Source organism: Zophobas morio, unplaced genomic scaffold (genome assembly GCF_036711695.1).
Source record: "Zophobas morio isolate AGI-343-1 ecotype UQ-CSIRO unplaced genomic scaffold, CSIRO_AGI_Zmor_V1 ptg000138l, whole genome shotgun sequence".
NCBI lineage: Eukaryota > Metazoa > Arthropoda > Insecta > Coleoptera > Tenebrionidae > Zophobas > Zophobas morio.
The window spans coordinates 56,211-76,025 of record NW_026972242.1 but is presented as its reverse complement, the minus strand read 5'-3'; the positions used below and the strand labels follow the sequence as shown (position 1 = coordinate 76,025).

General features: G+C 34.8%; 2 protein-coding genes and 1 long non-coding RNA gene across 8 annotated transcripts; 1 reads left to right on the top strand and 2 right to left on the bottom strand.

Moving 5' to 3' along the window:
• Nucleotides 1-5,475: 5,475 nt before the first annotated feature.
• On the top strand, nucleotides 5,476-8,488 carry LOC135145274 (limb region 1 protein homolog). Of its 3 annotated transcripts, none has more exons than XM_064077391.1 (16): nucleotides 5,476-5,524; nucleotides 5,589-5,697; nucleotides 5,768-5,840; nucleotides 5,892-5,934; nucleotides 6,043-6,191; nucleotides 6,348-6,442; nucleotides 6,798-6,883; nucleotides 6,942-7,069; nucleotides 7,129-7,281; nucleotides 7,332-7,467; nucleotides 7,523-7,673; nucleotides 7,727-7,773; nucleotides 7,826-7,913; nucleotides 7,966-8,055; nucleotides 8,117-8,183; nucleotides 8,242-8,488. In XM_064077391.1, the coding sequence occupies exons 2-16, from the start codon at nucleotides 5,605-5,607 to the stop codon at nucleotides 8,388-8,390; spliced, it is 1,548 nt and encodes a 515-aa protein (XP_063933461.1). In that variant the 5' UTR covers nucleotides 5,476-5,524; nucleotides 5,589-5,604; the 3' UTR covers nucleotides 8,391-8,488. The 3 variants fall into 3 exon arrangements, with proteins under 3 accessions (XP_063933461.1, XP_063933462.1, XP_063933465.1); XM_064077392.1 differs by having other exon boundaries at nucleotides 8,231-8,395; XM_064077395.1 differs by lacking the exons at nucleotides 5,476-5,524; nucleotides 5,589-5,697; nucleotides 5,768-5,840; nucleotides 5,892-5,934 and adding an exon at nucleotides 5,953-5,981.
• Nucleotides 8,489-9,625: 1,137 nt separating this feature from the next.
• LOC135145271 (5'-AMP-activated protein kinase catalytic subunit alpha-2-like) lies at nucleotides 9,626-12,584 on the bottom strand. Of its 4 annotated transcripts, none has more exons than XM_064077384.1 (15): nucleotides 12,433-12,584; nucleotides 12,075-12,216; nucleotides 11,928-12,021; nucleotides 11,767-11,863; nucleotides 11,582-11,717; nucleotides 11,229-11,350; nucleotides 11,074-11,176; nucleotides 10,906-11,011; nucleotides 10,741-10,855; nucleotides 10,629-10,678; nucleotides 10,209-10,521; nucleotides 10,099-10,158; nucleotides 9,912-10,040; nucleotides 9,705-9,855; nucleotides 9,626-9,640 (listed from the first exon to the last, which is right to left on the bottom strand). In XM_064077384.1, exons 1-11 carry the CDS (start codon nucleotides 12,518-12,520, stop codon nucleotides 10,420-10,422), a joined length of 1,155 nt encoding a protein of 384 aa, XP_063933454.1. In that variant the 5' UTR covers nucleotides 12,521-12,584; the 3' UTR covers nucleotides 9,626-9,640; nucleotides 9,705-9,855; nucleotides 9,912-10,040; nucleotides 10,099-10,158; nucleotides 10,209-10,419. The 4 variants fall into 4 exon arrangements, with proteins under 4 accessions (XP_063933454.1, XP_063933455.1, XP_063933453.1 ...); XM_064077385.1 differs by lacking the exon at nucleotides 9,626-9,640 and having other exon boundaries at nucleotides 9,693-9,855; nucleotides 10,209-10,290; nucleotides 10,356-10,521; XM_064077383.1 differs by lacking the exon at nucleotides 9,626-9,640 and having other exon boundaries at nucleotides 9,693-9,855.
• A 1,564-nt stretch (nucleotides 12,585-14,148) lies between these two features.
• On the bottom strand, nucleotides 14,149-14,796 carry LOC135145276 (uncharacterized). Its single transcript, XR_010283387.1, has 3 exons — nucleotides 14,601-14,796; nucleotides 14,481-14,533; nucleotides 14,149-14,393 (listed from the first exon to the last, which is right to left on the bottom strand). It is a non-coding gene; the product is annotated as an uncharacterized LOC135145276 (long non-coding RNA).
• Nucleotides 14,797-19,815: the final 5,019 nt, after the last annotated feature.

Below are 19,815 nucleotides of genomic sequence, written 5' to 3'. Positions count from 1 at the left end.
TTAACTACCCTTGATTACTAAGGCGTTTTCTGGTGAGTATAATATTAGTACAGGTGGGTTAATATTAATAAAAATGTATACAATTAATTCTTTTATCTAAAAGTTTATTATTAGCACCATTTTAATTTTTCTGTTATTCTAATTCTTGCCCCTCTTCGCGTAGTTTATTATACACTAACTATAGCGCCTACGCCAATAAGGTGAAAAGAAAAAAGTCAAAAAAGGTTTCTGCCCCACGCCTACACCCCGAATTACTATAGTGAAGTAGAAGGCGGGTTTTCCAAGCAAATATGTAAGTTTATAAAAAACTTCAAAGTGCATATTATAGTTTTTAAAATAGCCATGACTAACTATAATTATCACAAGATGGGCATGCGTCTTGGGACTACACAGGTGAAAGTAATATTGTTTATATCTTTTTGGTCCACCAAATGGCTTAACCTTCTAACAAAAATATTTTTGCATTTTTCATTATCTCTTAGAGCACTTTATTGAAAGGGTTTTGTGCACCTATTTATGTTTTCTCGGTTGGTAATAGCCTTCATAAACAAGATCTAGATGATTATCCAGAGCATTTACCGAGGGGACATTAGCCACAAAAGATAAGAACGTTCTATTATGATAATCATTAGCTGAACTAAAAATGTTAGATATAAATATTTATATCGAGTAACAGATCTATAATAGTAAATGAACAGATATAAAAAATTTTAGAAAACGGTAATTAAACCAGAAAAATAAAAATTATATTTGCGAGGTTTTAAAGTTGTATTCGAGGAGTAAAAGCCCTTTGGGGTTAAGCAGATTATTCTGGAACTACCGGACCGTATAACCTCTTACCAGGCAACTATTGAGAATACAATCCTCACACGGCTCGCTGATCACCACTCATTTTTTTAAGGGAACCTTGAGCTTAGTGCCCAAAGCACCCACCCTCGGAGGTGCTTTTCTGCGGATTTCCACCCCAATAATGTGGAGGCCATATTTTCTTTGTTTCTCAGCCTACTGGGACCTATATTAGTACCGACCTCTTTAAAGAAAGATTTGAGGTTCTTTAAAGACCGACTTTAGTAAACCATGTTATAAAGAATAAGGTTTAAGAGATTCTTTTGCTTATTTACTTAACGGTTTAGTTCTTTCGCACTGATTTGGCTGAGGGCGAATAGTAAAAAGTCGGGATTCCTTTTCATAGTCTGTAGGACTAGTAGTTATGCTAATATTAACTATTATAGGGGAATGTGTTATAGCAAGCCTAAAGAACGCTGTAGAATTTAACGTCCCGGCGGCGTACGACAATTTAGCATAAAGACAAAGAAGCCTTCGGGGGACAGGACTTCTTACTAAAATTAGGAGAAAAAATTGTTTAATTAAAAAGTGAACAATATTCTAAATAAAACTTAAGTTAATAACAAAATAAAGGGTTATGTGTAGATTCTGGGCAAGCCTTTTTTAAGACGCTAAAAAAATAAGTTAAATTTCTTGCTACCGCAGTTACAAAGTGTTTATTTGTCTTTAAAAATAAAAGATTAATTTATGTAAGAAAGTTATCAGCTAGATTTTGTGTATTAAGGAATTATTGTAGACTAAATAGAAGTTTACTATGCCTATGCCCTGGAATAACTATTTGAACACAAGTTGCGCTAAACCCTGCTCAACACACCAAATTTGTTAGAGCACTGCCTCATTGCTCATTTATTTGGGAAAAGTTTAGGCGCATTACTTAATAGTATAATATTTTTTTAAAAAAACTAGAGCCAAAAAATTGAAAAAATCGTAAAATCGGAGGACCGACCATTTGACCGGAGAAAACAAAACCGTAAATCCCCTCCTCCCTTTACAGAAGTCAATTGAAAAGAGTAGTTAAAGACCAGGCTATTACAACAGAAGAGTAGAAGATACGGAGGTTGTTTAAAAAGTAGATGATGAAAAGGGGTTTTAAATGTACTCAATGGAGTAAAATATTTAAAATAAAACACAAAGATGACTTAGTAGTTGGAAGTTTTCCTTTGTAATTTTTTTGTTTATTTTTGTAAAGTATATATAGAAAAATTAATAGTAAAGAGATAACGGGTTTTTAATTATTCCTTCCTCCTTAAAGTTCCTTTTATTTTTCGCTTGCCTTCTTTTAGGCTCTCCCCCTCCTTAAGACGCAACTTTGGCGTCTGCGTCTCGCTTATAACAATGTCAGATGGTTTAATGTTATTAACTAAACGTAAAAGCAAAACTTGTTTCTGAAAATATGAATGGCGATACTCTTACCTAAAGTCTTAGTTCACTGAGTAAATTTGCCTAGGGGATTAACGGAACGTGAGGAGAATTTTCTTGAGCCTCATAAGAGACTTGCTTTTAACTTATAGGTTGCGTGAAGGTAGGACTTAGGAGGAATTGCATGCTTTGTGAAGGCGATCTCGTTATAATTTATTAAGCTTGTTACACATCTACAAAGGCCAAAAATCTGAAATTTAATGAAAAAACTATAAATGTGGCTAAAACTTTGGTATTTTAGGCGTTATATGTATTTCCTACCATAGAGCGCATGTTGGCATTGCGGAAAATAAAATAGCATAAAACAATGTATTTATTACTCTCAAAAGTTTGAGCACAAATACTATAAAGTCACTTTAATTCACAGGTTGTATGCCCAAAGACTGATATAGTTTAATTATCAAAACCACCACGGGCGAAAGACTATAGTCAATGAACTAAAAATTCATTTATGTACTGCTAAGAAATACATAATTCTATTCATAAATTATTAAATTAGGTTGTTAAACCCGTTTACTCCCGTGGTATCCTTGGGTGTTAAAGTACTGAGTTTATCTAAATACACTTATCAGTTTTACTTAACCCAACTCTCTGGTATGCGTTACATCACTAGACATCATTAAAAAGCTCTTACTTACCCTTTTTTAATGGTTTTAAGCCTTCTTTGACTTCATATAATTTTGTCCAAAATTTTTTGGTTTTTTCGTTTTTAATTGTAGTTTAGCTTTATCAAAGAAGAATAATGTTAATGAATTGATCACTCACAGTACGCGAATTGACATTCTCTTAGTAAACACATCAATAATAGAGTTGCCTTTAAATTTAAGCATTGTTTAGCGCAGATGGAGTAGACTACAAATATTTTGTATCAACCATGTAAAATTGATAAAAATCGTATATTCGAAATTGTTATAAAGTGCACTATTCATATATATATATGGGCTAATGCGGATGGCTAAAAAATATAATGCGATTACTCCCCACTAAAAGCATGAGTATTCAAAGTTGTTAACTAGATCGCCAAATGAAGGAATTTATAAATAACTAATAAAGCATCCCTCCAAGCTCTCGTGGCAGTCGCACTTGAAATATCCGCGGCGGAGTAAAAGGCGGAGGTTCAAACCTTATGCTCTATACTTTGCTCACGAAGCCAACTCTCGTTGCACAACGAACGAAATTGTATGAGAGTCCGATTTCATCACCATCTCTACTTCAAAACGCCTTACAAAAAAGTCTCTTAGGTGCATTAAATCATCACTAACTCTTTTTTACAATCCTCCGTACCCGGACCGCTGGAACTTGCAGAGGTTGTTTTCGTTCCAAAGTTTAGAAAGAAATGTCAGTTAAAGGTGTATATCGCCTTATCAGCCTTTTGTCGTGCCTAGGTTAAGTGGCAGAATCGATTATCTCAGGAGGTTAAAAAGAATGGTTTCAAAAAAAAAAAATAATTAACGATAATCAATTCGGCTTTAAAAAACTCTCTGTAAGTCAACAGTTAAAAAGGATTTCGGAGCACGTAACTAAGGCATTTGATGATAAAAAATTGTAAACAGTAGCCGTATTTCTTGATGTTGAAAGACGTTTGATAAGGTAATGTCATCACGGGTTACTCTAAATGATGGCCCATTAGGTATTCTTATATCGTTGATAAAGCTTTTGGATTATTTCTTCTCAACCGGAGGTTTATAGCCAAAATATAGGCGAGGTTAAATAAATTCAATTAGGACAAACTGCCGGGGTTCTACAAGGATTTTTATTGTCACCTTTACTGTTTATATATGTATCTGAATACCCAACTTGAGCACAGTTTCTATCGCACAACATGCTGATGAGCTCGCCAGTTATTGAGTTCCAATTTGCAACCTTTAACTACCCGGCGGGCCGGATGATCATGACATACGCGTCTACTTCCTTGGCCTACGGCTCAACAAAAGTGGGCTCTTCACTTCAAATGAGACAAGATAAGCTGCCCCGCCTTACGACGGGAGTGCCATGGTTTGAACTTCAAATTTTTATTATAAAAATAAAAGTGTAAAATAAAAAAATCTTAACTCGTAAAAAGTTTTGTAATAGAATAACAAAAATAAATGTTGTTTATTAAATAATGTTAATAAAATGTTATACATATTGAACGGCCGATGTGCAAGTTGGTGGAAGGAAGACTTTTACTCTCGTCTATTAGTGCCAGAGCGTTTAAACGGAAATTCGGTATTTAGAAATTCATAGGGAAACTTATCGAGAAAAGTCATCTCTGGGAGGTGGAATTTTGGAAATTCCCTGAACACATAACTGTCTTTAACCTTTACTCTAGCAATTCCCTTGATAGATATGCTTTTGTATATTTGATTCTGAACTATGTTTTTCATGAAAAATTGTAGTAAATCCAAAGGGCTTTAGGTCGAAAAAACAAACCTCATCATCGTTACATGATAAAAAATTTTTGAACACCACGAAAGAGCAGACTTAAGTTAACTTGAGTCTTTGCAGGATTAAAACGTGAGAAGTATAAATTTTTTTTTACATGTAAAAATTTTACTAGAAATGATGTCTATCTGGAATCATTTTATCATATACTCTTAAATTTTAGGACCAAATGCTGTTAATAACAGTATCACTACAATATTTTGTAAAAATTGTATATTGGTTCTGTATCAAGAAAAATTAACTAAGTGGTTTTCCTTCCATGAGAAAGATTAAACCTTTTGTATGGTTAATACTTAATATTGTAAGGTATATAATCTGGTTACATTTACTTAGTTGCAACAAAGCGTATTAACTCAAATGCTGTAGTTAAGCAGTTTTTTTTTTTAAATTTATATGATAAAAACTAATTTTAAATTCAGTTGGAGTGCGGGGTCTTCCCTCGTTTAGCTGACACAATGGAACTGCGAAAAACCCTTTATTAAGAGCCTGTACTAGCTTTGAGCGTTATTCATGGGTAAAATGGTAATTTTTACAAAAAGTATATTATGTCTTTATAATTCACAGAAAAAAATTAACTCCTTTATAAGCTTGTTGCTTTAAATTAACTTATCAGTGTTAAATAGGACTTGAATTATAATAACATAAAAAAATTGGACTACTTTACACTATGAACTCGCAAGTTGTAAACAAACAAGATACCTTTAGTAACACATGGGTACTTTTTTAGTTTAATTTTTATAGTAGAAATTCTGTTAGGTTTTTAATAACAAAGTTAAAGTATGCTTTTGTTTTTTTACAATGACACTTCTTCTTAAATTATAAGGCAGTTTCTTTTGTAAGGGCCTCATCTCCCCTCTTTATGTTTTTCTTTACTAAATTGTATTACTTTATTATTAAAGCTTTCATCTTTTTTGTATGACGCTATATAAGGAGGAAATAGATGTCTGTGAACGCGACAAAGATTTACTAGACGACTATTACTTTAAACGTAAAGTTCAGTACATGATGGTATAAAAGTTTATCGGTTCTCTTTAAATATATAAATAATTTTTTTAAAAAATATGTTATTATTGCTGAGGTGTATCTAGTCCTTTTCGGGGGCCTTTATTCCTTAGTTTATTTGGCAATAGGAAAACTCCTTAGAAAGGAGGGTACATTTTTCCACTGTCTTAACTTTTCTTTTGTATTAAATAAAAGTGCAGGTGATATAGACGAGATTCCTGTTTCTTACGCGGAGCGTATATTGTAAGCTTATTATAATTTAAAACTAAACATTGAGTTAAACGTAAAATGTATTTTTTTTTATATAAGTTTCAAATTTCGTGTAAACTAAATTTCTAATACTGATACTAGAAATTGGGTTTCTTGTGGTTCCGTATCGCTGTCTTCAGCATCCGTCTTGTTACTGCCTCTTATTATTTTTTCACACGAGTTGCTACGCCGGTCATCCGTGCAGTGTCGTTGTGTTTTCTATCCTTGGCTCGATTCTGCTTTATTTGTCGGTAATAAAGTTTATGAAAATTTATATAATAGACTTTTTAGTGCAGTTAATATAAATTTAACATACTTATTATTAATACTTATTTATGTAATATTATAAATTGAAATCATAAAGTGTCCTGGAACATGAACTAACCTCATTCATTAATCTAACGCAGGCTGCTGGGCCTTCGTTTTTCGTGGTGGAAATTTATTTTTGTTGGTTCTGATGCCCATAACTTTTTTCTTTCACGAGCTTGAAGTTATAAAAACGGTCTTTGCTTATAACATTGCAGTTGTAGTTTTTTTGAAAAGCTTAAGGTTTTAGTCTATTCTGGTAGAATAAAATTTACATATGAAACAGTGGAATATGTATATATATATAATTAATGAAAATGTTACGGTTATATTTTATATAAAATTATGTTACTTTGGACTTTCACTCTATATTACTATTTTTTACCAAAAGTAAGTAAAATTCTATTAAGAAAGTTGTTAGAGCGAAGATATTTTGTTAAATCCTTATTCTTGAATTTGTCTATAATTAAAGTTAAAGTAAGGCATTCTAATAATTTATTTATCCCAAGTTGACACTCATTTATATCATTAAGACGACGTAATTCTTTTAGCGCCCCTACGAACCATCGTTTTTTAAACAATGGAGGCTCTTATTTTACAAAATGTTGAAGGCTCTATTCACTGTTGTTATATTCTGGTGTGATTCCCTGCATTTGTTCAACTTATATTATTCTCCGCTATATTTTATATTTCAGGACAATGCTGGGTCTTCTTACTTTTCTACTTAATTCCCTCTCCGGACTTGCTTACAGGGAACCGCTTAAAAATTCTTTAAGCTTTTTGCCTTCATTACTTGGGCTTTTTTGTGCCTGGATATTTTTAGGTGTCTTATCGCTTACTTTTTATAAATAATGATCATTAACGTCTATATTTACTTGCAAGTTTTTGTGCCCAGGGGCATCCTGAAAATAGTAACTGCCAGTCTCTCTTCACTGGGCCATCCTCTCCTGCTCACGGGGGTCTCCGAGAGAATGGACAAAATCTTCCTGGAGCGATCATCGCTCCTGAGAAAAGTTTCAAACTTTTGCATTGCTGGTTTTTTTGTGTGTGAGTGCTTGGGTGTTATATTTTTAAATCCATTACAGCAGACAAAATGAAGTTTGAAAGTTTAAATGGGGCTGGACTTAAAGCCTACGCAGAACAGCTGGAATGTCTCACGTGTGAACTGCTTCGCCTGCAGGACGAAATCCAGAGCTCGACTTATCTTCGTGCAATAAAACTGTTTGTTCATTTTTCGCAGAAATCCATCTTCACTTTGCAGTAACTTTACAAGCAGACTTTTTCAAGGGCTTATTTTTGCACTTTCTCTTCTCTGCACCGTGGCGCTGGTAGTGCGCTTATTTAAAAAGTTGCTGGCTGTCGTGTTGGGAACAGAAGGCACGGCGATCTTTATTTTGCAGGAAACTTTTTTTGGCAGAAAAGAAGCGGTTTGTTGATCTTTTGTTACCTTTTTAAAAAACGAGCTCATCGGGAGGTGTAGTTTTTCTTAGGAGGCTTTGAGGCCTTTTTTGAGGTCCTACTGCTTCTGTGAGCCTTTTTGTTTTCCGTTAGTCGGATGGAGATTTATATTTTGCACAAGCTATTTCTATGTCTCTGTGTTTTTCGGGCTGTACACTTTTAAAAGCAGAAGTAACGGCCTTCCACGGAAGAGACTGCCAGCATTCCCTGTTTTCTTGTTACTTTGTATACTATTCTAAGCGTTTTCTAAGTTTAAAGTAGAACAGGATCTTCGGGAAGTTGTCTTATCCATCACGACTGACTCCCAATAAACTTTTGATAGTCCGACTGGGAAAAGCGTCCAGACCCCAAGTCCGTCCCACTTTTTTCAAACTATGTAATTCCTTTCTTTTATGTTCTTGCGACCGTCTAGGTTTTTTTGAACGCTGCCATTATTTCTATGCTGAGTCTTTCTTTCCCCTTCATCTCCGTTAGCGCAGGTTCTCTCCAAGTTAATGCGTTAATCTCGTCAGTTATTAGTTTGCAGGTTGGCGGCAGGAGTCACTAGCATTGACGCCCTGGGCCACCTTGATAGTCTTCCATGGCTCAGGAGCAGCAAGTTTATAGCGATATACAACTTCTCCTTCTGCATGAACCTCCTTTTCACTCTTAAAGACACGTTTAAGAGAAGTCAGTCATTGAAGTAGAAGCTCGGAGCTATACCAATTCTTCAGCATATACGCAATGTAAATTAATATTGGTCAATCGAGCCACGTTTATTCTACACTCGTTAGCGACCAATTTGTATTGTAAAGTTTACTAAAGAACCCGTTAAAGCATCATCACGTTCTTTTTTCAGGCTCGTAGTGGGTCACCTTATGGCTTTTTGCTGCATTTGGGCAATGCCAGTATATTTCACCCGACTCTATAGATGCCAGTAAACATCAATTTTAATTTTTTAAAACTAGGCCAATTTTTTTCACAATGTCTTTAAATGACGGCTCTCGCCTACATCGCTGTGATTACAGCCTGAAGCTGGCTAGTAGAATAGTACTGTTTGGTATAAGAAGTATTGTGGGTCATATGAGACTTGCTAAGTTCTAGGTTCTGCGGTGTCCTTCAATTCAAGTAGAAAGATAGAAAGCAATGGGCATGTCTGCCAATAGCCTACTTTATCACATGGCATTGATACGTCATTTTATTTTTTATTTTTTACTTTTAATTCAAGGGTACAAAGGCGCCAGTCCAAAGTATGCTACTGACGATAACGCACGGGTATAAGACATAGCATGCCTAGAGTAAGAATTAAACAAGACAGGGGCCAACGCTTCTTGGACTTTGAAATCAGAAGACCTTTTAAGCATCAATATGGTTGCTTTCCCGTCTACCCGGTTCTTCAGAGGCAGATAAGACTATTACCAAGTTGGCACCTAATGCTCGATAACGAAAACTACTTCCAAGTTTGAAAGAGTCCGCTCTTTTCTAATGGTTGCGTTGTACTGCGGAGAGTTATAGGCACTTTAGTTCGCATCTAAAGATATGCTTTCAATATTGGTAAAAAGGCGTCTGTGGCATAAGTCCTTTGGCACGCGTTAGGTTCCTTGTGTCCTGAGGCATGCGTTCTGAAGTAACAAGCTTCTTTTCACCGATTGTAAAAGCACTCGAGGGCATAGTTTAACAGCTCATGTCACTCTCCGCAATACAACTGAACCCTCAGAATAGAGCTATACTCAGGAAGGTGCCATCTTTAATTTTCATTTGGCTTATTTTCATATCTATCGCCAGATTACCCAACCAGAATCCTATATATATCAATCCAACTTCACTCCTTAGAGTTATTATTTATCGCTGTTGCTAACTTTTTCGAACCTCTTCCTAGTTGATATATCACTAGTTACCAAGAAGAAGGTAGCTTTGTACACTGGACACTCATCCCTCTTTACAAAGTCAACAAGACCTGAATAAAGAAATAGCTAAAGATTTACTGTTGGATTTTATTAATGGTGACTCTCAACACATACAACTAGTAGCAAGTTTTAAATGATTCCAACGTTTGTTTCAGGCTATAACCTTTTACGAGCGCGACACGGCGAGTTCCCTTATCAACAGCGCACACTGTTCAAAGAATTGCAATGTGATAACACCAACATTCTCATAGGAGTGCCCATAGTCCTTAATGTTCCAAAAAATAAAAGGGAGCAGTGGATATACGAAAGGTATTAACTGACCGGCCGAATATTGTCGCTAGGCTCCGGCAACTCGCTCGTCGAATTTATGAGCGGCGGCAACGTCAAGTTTTTAAAGTCTAGAAGGTAGTATTGGTCATCAATCTTGTAGAGCTGCAGGCTTAGTTTTATCTTTTTTAAGAAAAAAGGTTAATGTGTCAAGGAAACAAGCGTGGATAGGCGAATTTACTTGTTCTTTGGGCTTGCGAGAACGGCAGTAGACATGAAAAGGAGATAAAATCTTCCACTCCTTGATAGGTTATATTATGCTATTATCATTGGTTATTAGAGGGAGCGTACAAAGTCGACAGTTTTCATTGCTCGAAACACTTCGCTCATGATCTCGTGGGGTTTGCTTTTACTTCTTATTCCCAGATGCCATCTGAATGGAGTGTGTATATGTTCATGATATTCTTTTCTCGTTCAAGGCAAAGATATCAGTACAACCTAGGTCTTTTCTCTTGATTCCCGGGAGCTAAAAAGTATTAAATATTAAAAGTATACGCCATTGCTAAAGTATATCGAGTATCCCTGTCATAGAAGTTGAGACGCTGGGCAGGACCTCCAGTGGGCCTGGCGCATTCTCTCTTTGTATGCTTCGAGTGATCATCAACTGGGTAAGCATAAGTTATTGAAAGAACAAAACCGTTGAGTTAAACGACTCTGAAATTTGCTAGCTACTTTCATGTTTTATAAAAGTGTATGCCCCATTCTTTTTACCTCAACCTCGGGATCAGTAATTTTCCCCTTCAAATCCTTGCTTTCACGTGCTATAACATGATATTTATTAAAAAATTCTTTTTAAGGTATGAAGGGAGGTGAAAAAAAGAACCTCTCATTCGCATAACTTTATCGTCCAACACCAGATTATAAGCAATTTTTAGCGGGTCGTTGTCTATGTTGCTACGGAGAGCCTCGCTCACCTCTGCGGCTGTGGCAGACATTTTCTAGGAAGCACCATCAGAACGAAACCAGAAAAGCTCGTGCTCAGAAATACCGAACACACGACTTGTAGGACCTCTTCGTCTACCCTCGAGGAGTCGTTGTGATCCACGTGAGGCTTGAGGTACTCCGGCAGGTCGACGTTGAACCAGGGATGCTCCCTTGGGGGCAGTAGCACAAGTAAGTTAGTAGAGCTCGGGAGGACAAACAGGAGCAGGAGGACCGAATCTGAGCAATGGTAGCGCGTTTCAGAGGATCTACTTGCAACATCGACGTTAATATTTCTTGGGCAGCGTCCGACAAGTAGGATGGCATTACAAAGATCCCTAATATCGTATAAGAGTAAATAATACGAGCTCCACATTAAATTAGAAAAACCTTTTTTTATCTTTTTAAACAAAGATGGGATATATTCATCGTCGAAGGGAAGCTTCCCGCAAAGAAGAGCGTAAAGTATAACACCGCAGCTCCACACGTCGACCTCGGGGCCCGCGTACAATCTATAAATAAGTGGAAGTAGTACAATTTGTGAACTCTTAAAAAGACCTCTAAGCGCGAAAATACGTTTTAAGTATATATATACAAATAACAAGCTTTTTTTTATTGTAATTTAGTTAAAAACTTAAACTTAAACTTTAATTTAAAAAAATTAATTGAAAAGCTTATATAAAGAAAGCATAATTATAAACTGACATATAATTAGCAGGCTTAAATGTGCACAAAGTTAATACTTTCCGGATATTACTTCCGGAGCGGCATAGTTAGGAGATCCGCAAGAAGTCTTGAGGAATTCGCCATCCATCATGATGTTAGATAAACCGAAATCAGCGACTTTGACGTTTTTATTTTTGTCAAGAAGAAGATTCTCTATCACACTGTTGATTTTTAGTTGCTTAATTTTTTAAAAAAAGTAAACCTGGTTTTAAATCTCTGTGAACGATTTTATGACGATGACAGTACTCCACGGCAGAAATTATTTGCTGGAAGAAAGAGCGAGCAACGTCTTCAGAAAACTTTAATTTAAACATAAAATATTTTTTTTAATTAAAGTAGAATCATTTATAAGTTAGTGTTAACTTTTCCGTGCTTTACGATGTGATCAAAAAGTTCGCCTCCAGAGACATACTCCATAACCATAAAGATGTCAGTAGGTGTGGTAATAACTTCGTAGCTACAAAGTTAAAAAGGTAAAAATCTAGAATAGCAATTATATCTGAAACAGACAGTTTTATAATGTGAGGATGCGAAAAAAGTTTTAAATTTTGAATCTCGCGTTTGATTTTGCCAATCATATCCAAAATGCGAATTTTCTTTCGATTTAAAATCTTTACAGCAACTTTGTGTTCTGTCTGCTGATGCGAAGCAACTAAGTTAAAGTTCATTATTAAGTACAGTTTTAATTGTTACAATTGAAACTTGTTGGCAGTAAAAACAATTTAACTTTGATCAGTAAAAAGTCGTTATTGAAATGATATAATCACATTCTTATATAAATACTCTTGTATAATAATATTTGATAAGACAGTACATACTAACGCCCTTATAACTTTAAATAATAGATCTAAAATTGAAGATAACATACGTTTAACTTTTCCGAAAGAACCGACGCCCAGTGTTTCGCCCAATATATAATTTCCAATTCTAAGGGGGCCCAGACGTTGGAAACCCATTAAACTTAAGAAAGATATGAAAAGTTGACGGCAGGACTTCAAAGTAAACGTCTAGTTAGTGCACTTTACTATGCGTCAAGTGAATGTTTAAAGGAGATATATTAGCAATATGTTAGTCTACAGAGGCTCTATAAACGTGGTGTTATTACAACCCAACCACTTTTTTTTAAGTTTCAACACCTCCACTATAATTTTTGTGTTGGGCAAGGAAGAGATCCATTAGATTAAATTAACTCATTATTTAAAATATTTAGCCTAAACAAATATTTACTATTAATATAAAAATGTGTTTTTCAGATTTTGGTAGCCTTCTTACAGGTTATATGCTGTTTTCTTTAAAAAGGTTTTGGTTAGGTAAACATGCATTGTTTTTAGGTTTTTATATAAGAAAGCGGTTAATAACTGATTTATTAGTAAAAAATATATACAAAAAACTTCAAATTAAAATTATTAATTTATATATGATGTTCATTCTTTAGTACACGCGGCTATAGGAATTTATTGTATAACTTGAAGCCATTTACGTATGCATAGTTCTGCTAACGGAGTTGTTGACGCAATTTTAATTAAACCAGAGTGGCTTATTACATTAAAACGTTTCATAATAATTGTGTGATAATTTATTTACCTATCTATTTAAGTGAAGAGATAGTATTAATTTGCTTTATTCACGCTCTGTATTTACCAAACAACCGTCGTACTAAGACACGTATAGCTTAAAAAAAATTAATTATATGTAGTTGTTGACGTGGTTTGTGTATTTAATTGATAAATTAATAAAATCTTTGAATTTGTGTTAACACCAAATGTTGGTTCTTGTCTAAGTACATTAAAAGAGTAGGAGCGCCAATTAAAAGAGTTAATAAGTTTTATGAAACGCAATATGAATGTTGGAAGGCGATAGCCCTTAAGTTGTTGGCCCTTTAACGGGAAAAATTCTGGGGTTTAAAATAGTTTTGTTTTTACCTTCACTGGTAACTAAATTTACTACTTTTTTATGTTCTACTGGTTGCTGCCATTGGAACATGGTACTTAAATTTAGCAGAGATCGTTTCAGAGACCGAGCCTGGCGTTTAGGGCCAACTTCCATAGACCTACTCTTTCAAATTGAACTTAGGCGGTGTAAGTGGTAAAGAGAGTCGCCAGTAACTTATAAGGGTTAAGTTATATTTGTAAATAATGTAATTTGGCCCATTACAATTTAAAAGAAAAAACGAAAAAAAATTTTTTTTAGTTAACTACAAACATAGAGAAGTAACGCTCTAGTAACTCCTTTAAAGTGGGGTGCAAATAATCCGGGGGACCTGCCTAACAGAAAAAACTGGTGTTCTGTCATTCTTGTCTGGGTCTCCAGGAGCTTCCGAGCCGCCATCGCCGATAGTGGGAGTTTTCGACTGCATTAGGACGAATAGCGAAAAAATAGGATCTATGTTTCTCCACTATGGCTGTTCTTTGGAACAGCCATAGTGTCTGAAAGAGGTGAGAATTTATACTGTGCATTTTAGTATTACAAAATTTTACATTGAAAATAATATATATAAAATCTATATACTTGAGAATTTTTCGATATTTCAATCACGAACAGAACGAACAAAGAAAGGCATCGGTTGTCCAATAGCTGCGGCACTATAACGGGAACTCTAAAGGGTGCCCTTGCGAAAAAAGCAAGGTGCGCCGGTCATTGGCTGGCAAAGCTGCCACAGTCGAGGGTGCATTAAATAAGTAGGTAGGGTGGGTTTAACAAAAGTTTTGAATGTAATTTATAGAATGAGAGTGTGAGTTTTTCACCGTAACTCAGTGGTTAGCGCATTGTGGCGCAACCCCCAAGATCGTGGGTTCGATTCCCTCGACGCCAACTCGCATTTTTCTGGACCTACAAAACAAATTTTTGATAGTGTGCCGGACTACATATTTTAATTAGCACACAGCTTGTAATGAGAAGACATTTTGCTTTCCGCACCATCAGCGGATAGAACGCCCGTGTCGGAACAGTTTCCTGAAGCCGGAAACCATCTAATTAAGGAATATTTATATAATTAAAGTTTTATCAAAAATGCTCCTTTCGAGTAGCAAAAAGTACCTAAAATACGACAGTGAACCTGGCGGTGGAACAAGAATCGTTACGTCCAATGATGAATGTACGGTACTTGACCAAGAATCAAAAGGTTCGATCCAACGGTCTAAGGCACAAAGAACTCCAAAGTTTACGGGAAGCTATAAACCTTTTTGAGCTAAATGTGGTTGCATTAGTATCAGTTTCTATGCATTCGATGGTCGGTTAGAATATACTATGTCGTTTGTACAGAGATTGAGTAGTCTTATTAGCTAGTTCTATAGATATATAGCCCGGCCATCTCAAGATTTTCATATTGATTTGTTTGTCAATCTATTTTTGCCAAGTAACTTGAAAACCAATACAGAAAATCGCCAAGAAGCTACTACCTAAGTCCACTATTTATATACCTCCCAAACCATTAACTCAGGTTTTATAAAGTATGCGTGCGCCTATAATGACCTACGCATCTGCTGCCTGGGACATGAAAAAATCAGCGATTGCACTCTTGCAGGTGCAACAAAACAAACTGCTGCGGTTAATGACAGGTGCACCTTACTTTGTGCCTATGACACACCGCCCGGCGGGCTGAAAGACAGCTTTAAGATATTTTTAATAATGCAACTACTGTCTCTTTTATACGCATTTGTAAGCAATCTAATCACCAGTGGGCTAAAAACTCATCGCGATGTACTTTAAACGCACATTTTTAATATGTATTCTCCACACGTATTTATGTATGAATGAAATGGTAAGATAATACGGACTGCGTTGCATGGTTTAGATTAACATAATTAAGAATTCTGCGCTTGAACTAACGAAGCCTTTGCATAAATTATTAATAAGTCTGTCATTTTGAAGTTATGATGGAAATTAACCCAGAATATTCTTTAAAAAATCTTCAAGTTATTTGAATCTCGAATTAAAGATTTCAACTATGAAAAAAATCAAAAAAGATATGGGAATTCTCTAAAAAACTGGCAATTAATTGGAGAGAAAAAACGAAAAGAAATAAGAAAAGGGGCATAGAGATGTTGCAAATCTGTTCGACTAATATAACCAACTCTAACAGTACGATCCAAGAAAAAGTTTTTTTTTCTGAATCCCTACCGAAATAACAGGAAGTCTTAATTTCTAATAATTGCGCCTGAAGACGGATGCCTTATAATCGCAAATAAAAAACTAGACGGCAAAGATGATAGAGTTCCTTCCCTCCCCTCCCCACTTCTCCCAATGTTAGGGGGCGGAAAAGCCCTTTCGTTTAAAAAGTGCATTTCTCGCACTGAACTGAACTAACTATAACCGCATACATCGTTGCCCACCAAAAAATTGGCATCAGTATATAAGCTCCTTGATAAAGATTTAACTTGTACATTACTTGGTATGATATTTGAAAAAACTGCCTCCGCTATTGTAGCAGGAGATTTTAATTTAAAACATTCCGCTTAAAAATAGCAAAGAGGTCAATCCCCACGGATTAACTATAAAAAAGTATGCGTTTAAGAATCAGTTAGCTGTAGTTGAGCCCTTGGAGTCTACACATTATCCAAGTAAACACTCCTCGGAAGTATTAAGGTATGGCAGTACTAAAGATGATAACTTTTGACTACAATTTAATAACTACTACGAACCACTGTTAGATTATAATCCTGTGGTTTTAGAATTGTTAACGGTTGCGATGAATTTAATCGGTTTCAGAATGCGTTGGAGCGAGTACGAAAGAACTATAGATAAAAAGAGCCTAGATGACTGTGATAACAATAAAGTAGAAGAATTGGACAACAGTAATCCTTAGGGTGGAGCAGACTATAAACGATACTCTTAAGCAGTCTAAAAAAAGAGTACCTAATAACACCTAATTTATTATAAAAGTGCTGGTTGCGAAATGGCGAGTCAACTTTTTTTTATAAAGTTCAACATATAAAAAACACCTTTTTTCACATAACTGAAGCCTTACGAATGGCTAGGGGTATTTTATTGGCAGGACAAACTTTGCGAAAACATCAATAATTTTTGGCCACTTGTTATTTATCTAAAGAATAAAGGGTATAGCCATTTTTCCAGTTTTAGGGTTATATGATATCTGGAAACAGAGAAAAGCAACTGCATTTGCGCGGAAAACGAAAATGACTTACACATTAAAAAGTATGTGGAAAAGTATTCTATTTAAGAGGAGTGTAACTCTTAAGTTTTGTAATCATTGAAGAAATAGAGGAATTTTGATCAATGATAAACAGTTGTTAAAGTGAAATAATAAATAACAAAAAAAAAATTTACACCAACATGAAAAGGATACCTTTTTTTTAAATATGGTAGGAATAAGTTATTTATACATATGGAATTAATTAACCTTATAGTTAAGGGTAAACTACAGATCGTAAATAGGCAAATATATTGTCATTTATCAAAATACACATCTGTTATACTATGCATACTATATAAATACTTTATACAAAATGTTATTTTTCCTTTATTAATTTTAAAGTTATATCATACTCATAGCTAATATCATATATTTCTTTCCCTTTTTGAATATTTCATACAATTTTTATATACTTCACCACTGCAGTGCAGAAATTTTCTCAACATTGAAGTTGTGTTTGCGACATTCGACCGTGTGCATCTGCCGAGATGTCAGCACGGAGTAAAGATCAATGTTGGCGCATGTTCCAACTCAGAGTTTTTACTAATAGAATAAATATCAATCGTTGTTTGCATTGTACTCTTGTTCTCTTTGTTTTTTGTTTATAGTTTCGGTGACTTCTAGTCTATAGAGCTGCAAGGTCGTAAAGTTGGGAATGGATTGCCAAGGTCTATATGGTCAAAGTCGAAAAGTTAAACAAATTAAGAGTCCCAGGCTTGTGGGAGTATAAATTCGATTTCCTGAGGCAGATAAGTTCATGATGTATGCAGGTCAAGGAAATCCTAGGGAAGATATAGCCTTCTAAACCTCTGAGCTCTAGGCTAGCCAAGTCTAATAGACAAGAGCTATCAAAATCTCAAAATAATATGTATTTAAAAATACTTTAGCACATTATTAATTTTCCTGAAAATCTTCTTATTATTATGTATAAAAGCGATGCAAACCTAAAATAAAGTCATTTCCTATTCTCTATTTCTTTGCTTCATTCTAATGCGTTATCAGCGCCTAGCAGCCACAAGGTTAAGGATCTTCAGCTACGTTCATAAGGACCTTTTTTTATCTTTTCTTTCTGTTTTTGACTATATATCTTTTCATATATATAGATAACTTCTCTTATCAATTTTCTTCATATTTTTTTTTTAAATTTTTTTATCGAACTTAACCTTTTATTTTTTATTACTCGCTGACACTATATAGTATATATATAATAATAGTACAACATCAACTCAATTCTTTTCAACCTGCAACCTGTGGTGGACAAAACCTACGGGCTGTCACACAATTAAGGCAGTGGCTAATAGACATAAAGTGAGCATTAACTACTCAAGGGATCCATGACATATTCTTCCCTAACGGAAAAATTGGAGAACTTGAACCCCTTTCTTCAGCAAAACTTAAAAAAGCGGCTATTGGGATATAAGTCTTAATGAACAGTCTACATAATGAGAGTAAGTCAAAAATTGGAGTTCGAGTTATCGCTCCAGAACAAGTGTTGATCCAAAATGTTAAAAAAATGCATTTGAAATGAAGTCACTCGTAATATTCATCAGTAAAATACATGAGATATGTCATGCGAGAAGGAGAGATGACAAGTTCATATAACAATTCGCCAACCGTCTGGCCACATTTCGAGTCAAAATAGAAGAACAGTGCACAACAAAACCCTGTTGCCTCCTATCGGTGAAATTACGAACTTAAAATTATAGCCCTTATCCACAGGGTTGAGAGGAAATCGAATATGATGTTATATCACTAGAACAATATTATAGTAATAACCCAGAAAACTTGGATAACCATTATGCACTGAATGCCTTATTACAAGCGGAAAATAGGCATAAAGTTGATAACAACTTGAAAGCTCTAACCTTTAAAAAAAATACATCCTGTAACCAACAAACTTACGGGGGAAAACAGACTTACAAATTTTTTAAGGGCCGGTCGCCATTCCTGCAAAGGCGTCAGGGCCAACAATTAAGGTGTCATTGCCCCATATTAAGCAACATGTAAATTTTGTTAAAAAATTGGCCACATTGAAGAGGTATGCCTTAATAAGAAATCATGGCTCAACTTAACATAACTCTCCGAAAAGTACGAACCCAGGGATAAAGCTGTTTGTTGAACTGGGGCCTATTCCTCATTTTATTAAAGATAGAGAGTTATCGACTGATATCCGATCCGATGAACATGTTAATAATACAATAAATGATAGCACCGAGGCTTGCCAAGCGATTTTTTGAAATTTTGATATCGTGGTAAAGTTACTTATAACAAAAATTTCAAACATGACCTGATTCTGTAGATAAGCTAAATGAAAAAGGATTGGATATCTGTTTTAAAAATAATAGAGTTTTTGTTAATAAGAAAGACAAGGTTATTACTCAAGGTAGAAAAGAGAATGACTATTTCTTATAATTGTGATGGCTACGATAATAAAGAAATGTCGACGACTTTTTATACCATGAAGTCCAATTCTTTATCCCTAGAGAACACTCCAAGTAAGGGTAAATTAGGTATCCTTACTTGGAAAGAATTTTTCCTGGTTGTCATATTTTAAAAATCAAGCCTGTGGAATTTGCCAAAAATGTATGATGAAGAAAAATAAGTTAAAAAATGAGCGAAAACTAAAAATTAACGTATTTTGAGACAATTAATGTATTGACACCTACTATTGCGACATATCGTCATGTGAGGGGCACAAGAATGTTATAGTTGCAAAGGGCGCTAGGATTAAATGAGTCACCATTATCTATGCGAAGTTAAACATAAAATAAAAAATTTAATTGTTCAGTGGGTTAAAAGACAATAAATACATAAAAAATTTAAAAATAAAAGGGACTACGAAATGCAGATGTTAAATTGTCAACTACGTAAATACACATCTCAATACATGATGAGTGAAGGAGTCATTCAGAAATTGTGTAACATGACTCGTTGCATACTAAAACAGTCCAGATTACCAAAAGTTTTCCAGAGCGAAGCTTTACATTACGCGGTCTCCTTATTAGAGTGTTCTAAAAAAGATTGAAAGAAGTCGTCTAAAGAAATTTTTAAATTAAGATTCAGTGGACTAAGTTACTATAAACCTCTAGATTTATAAAA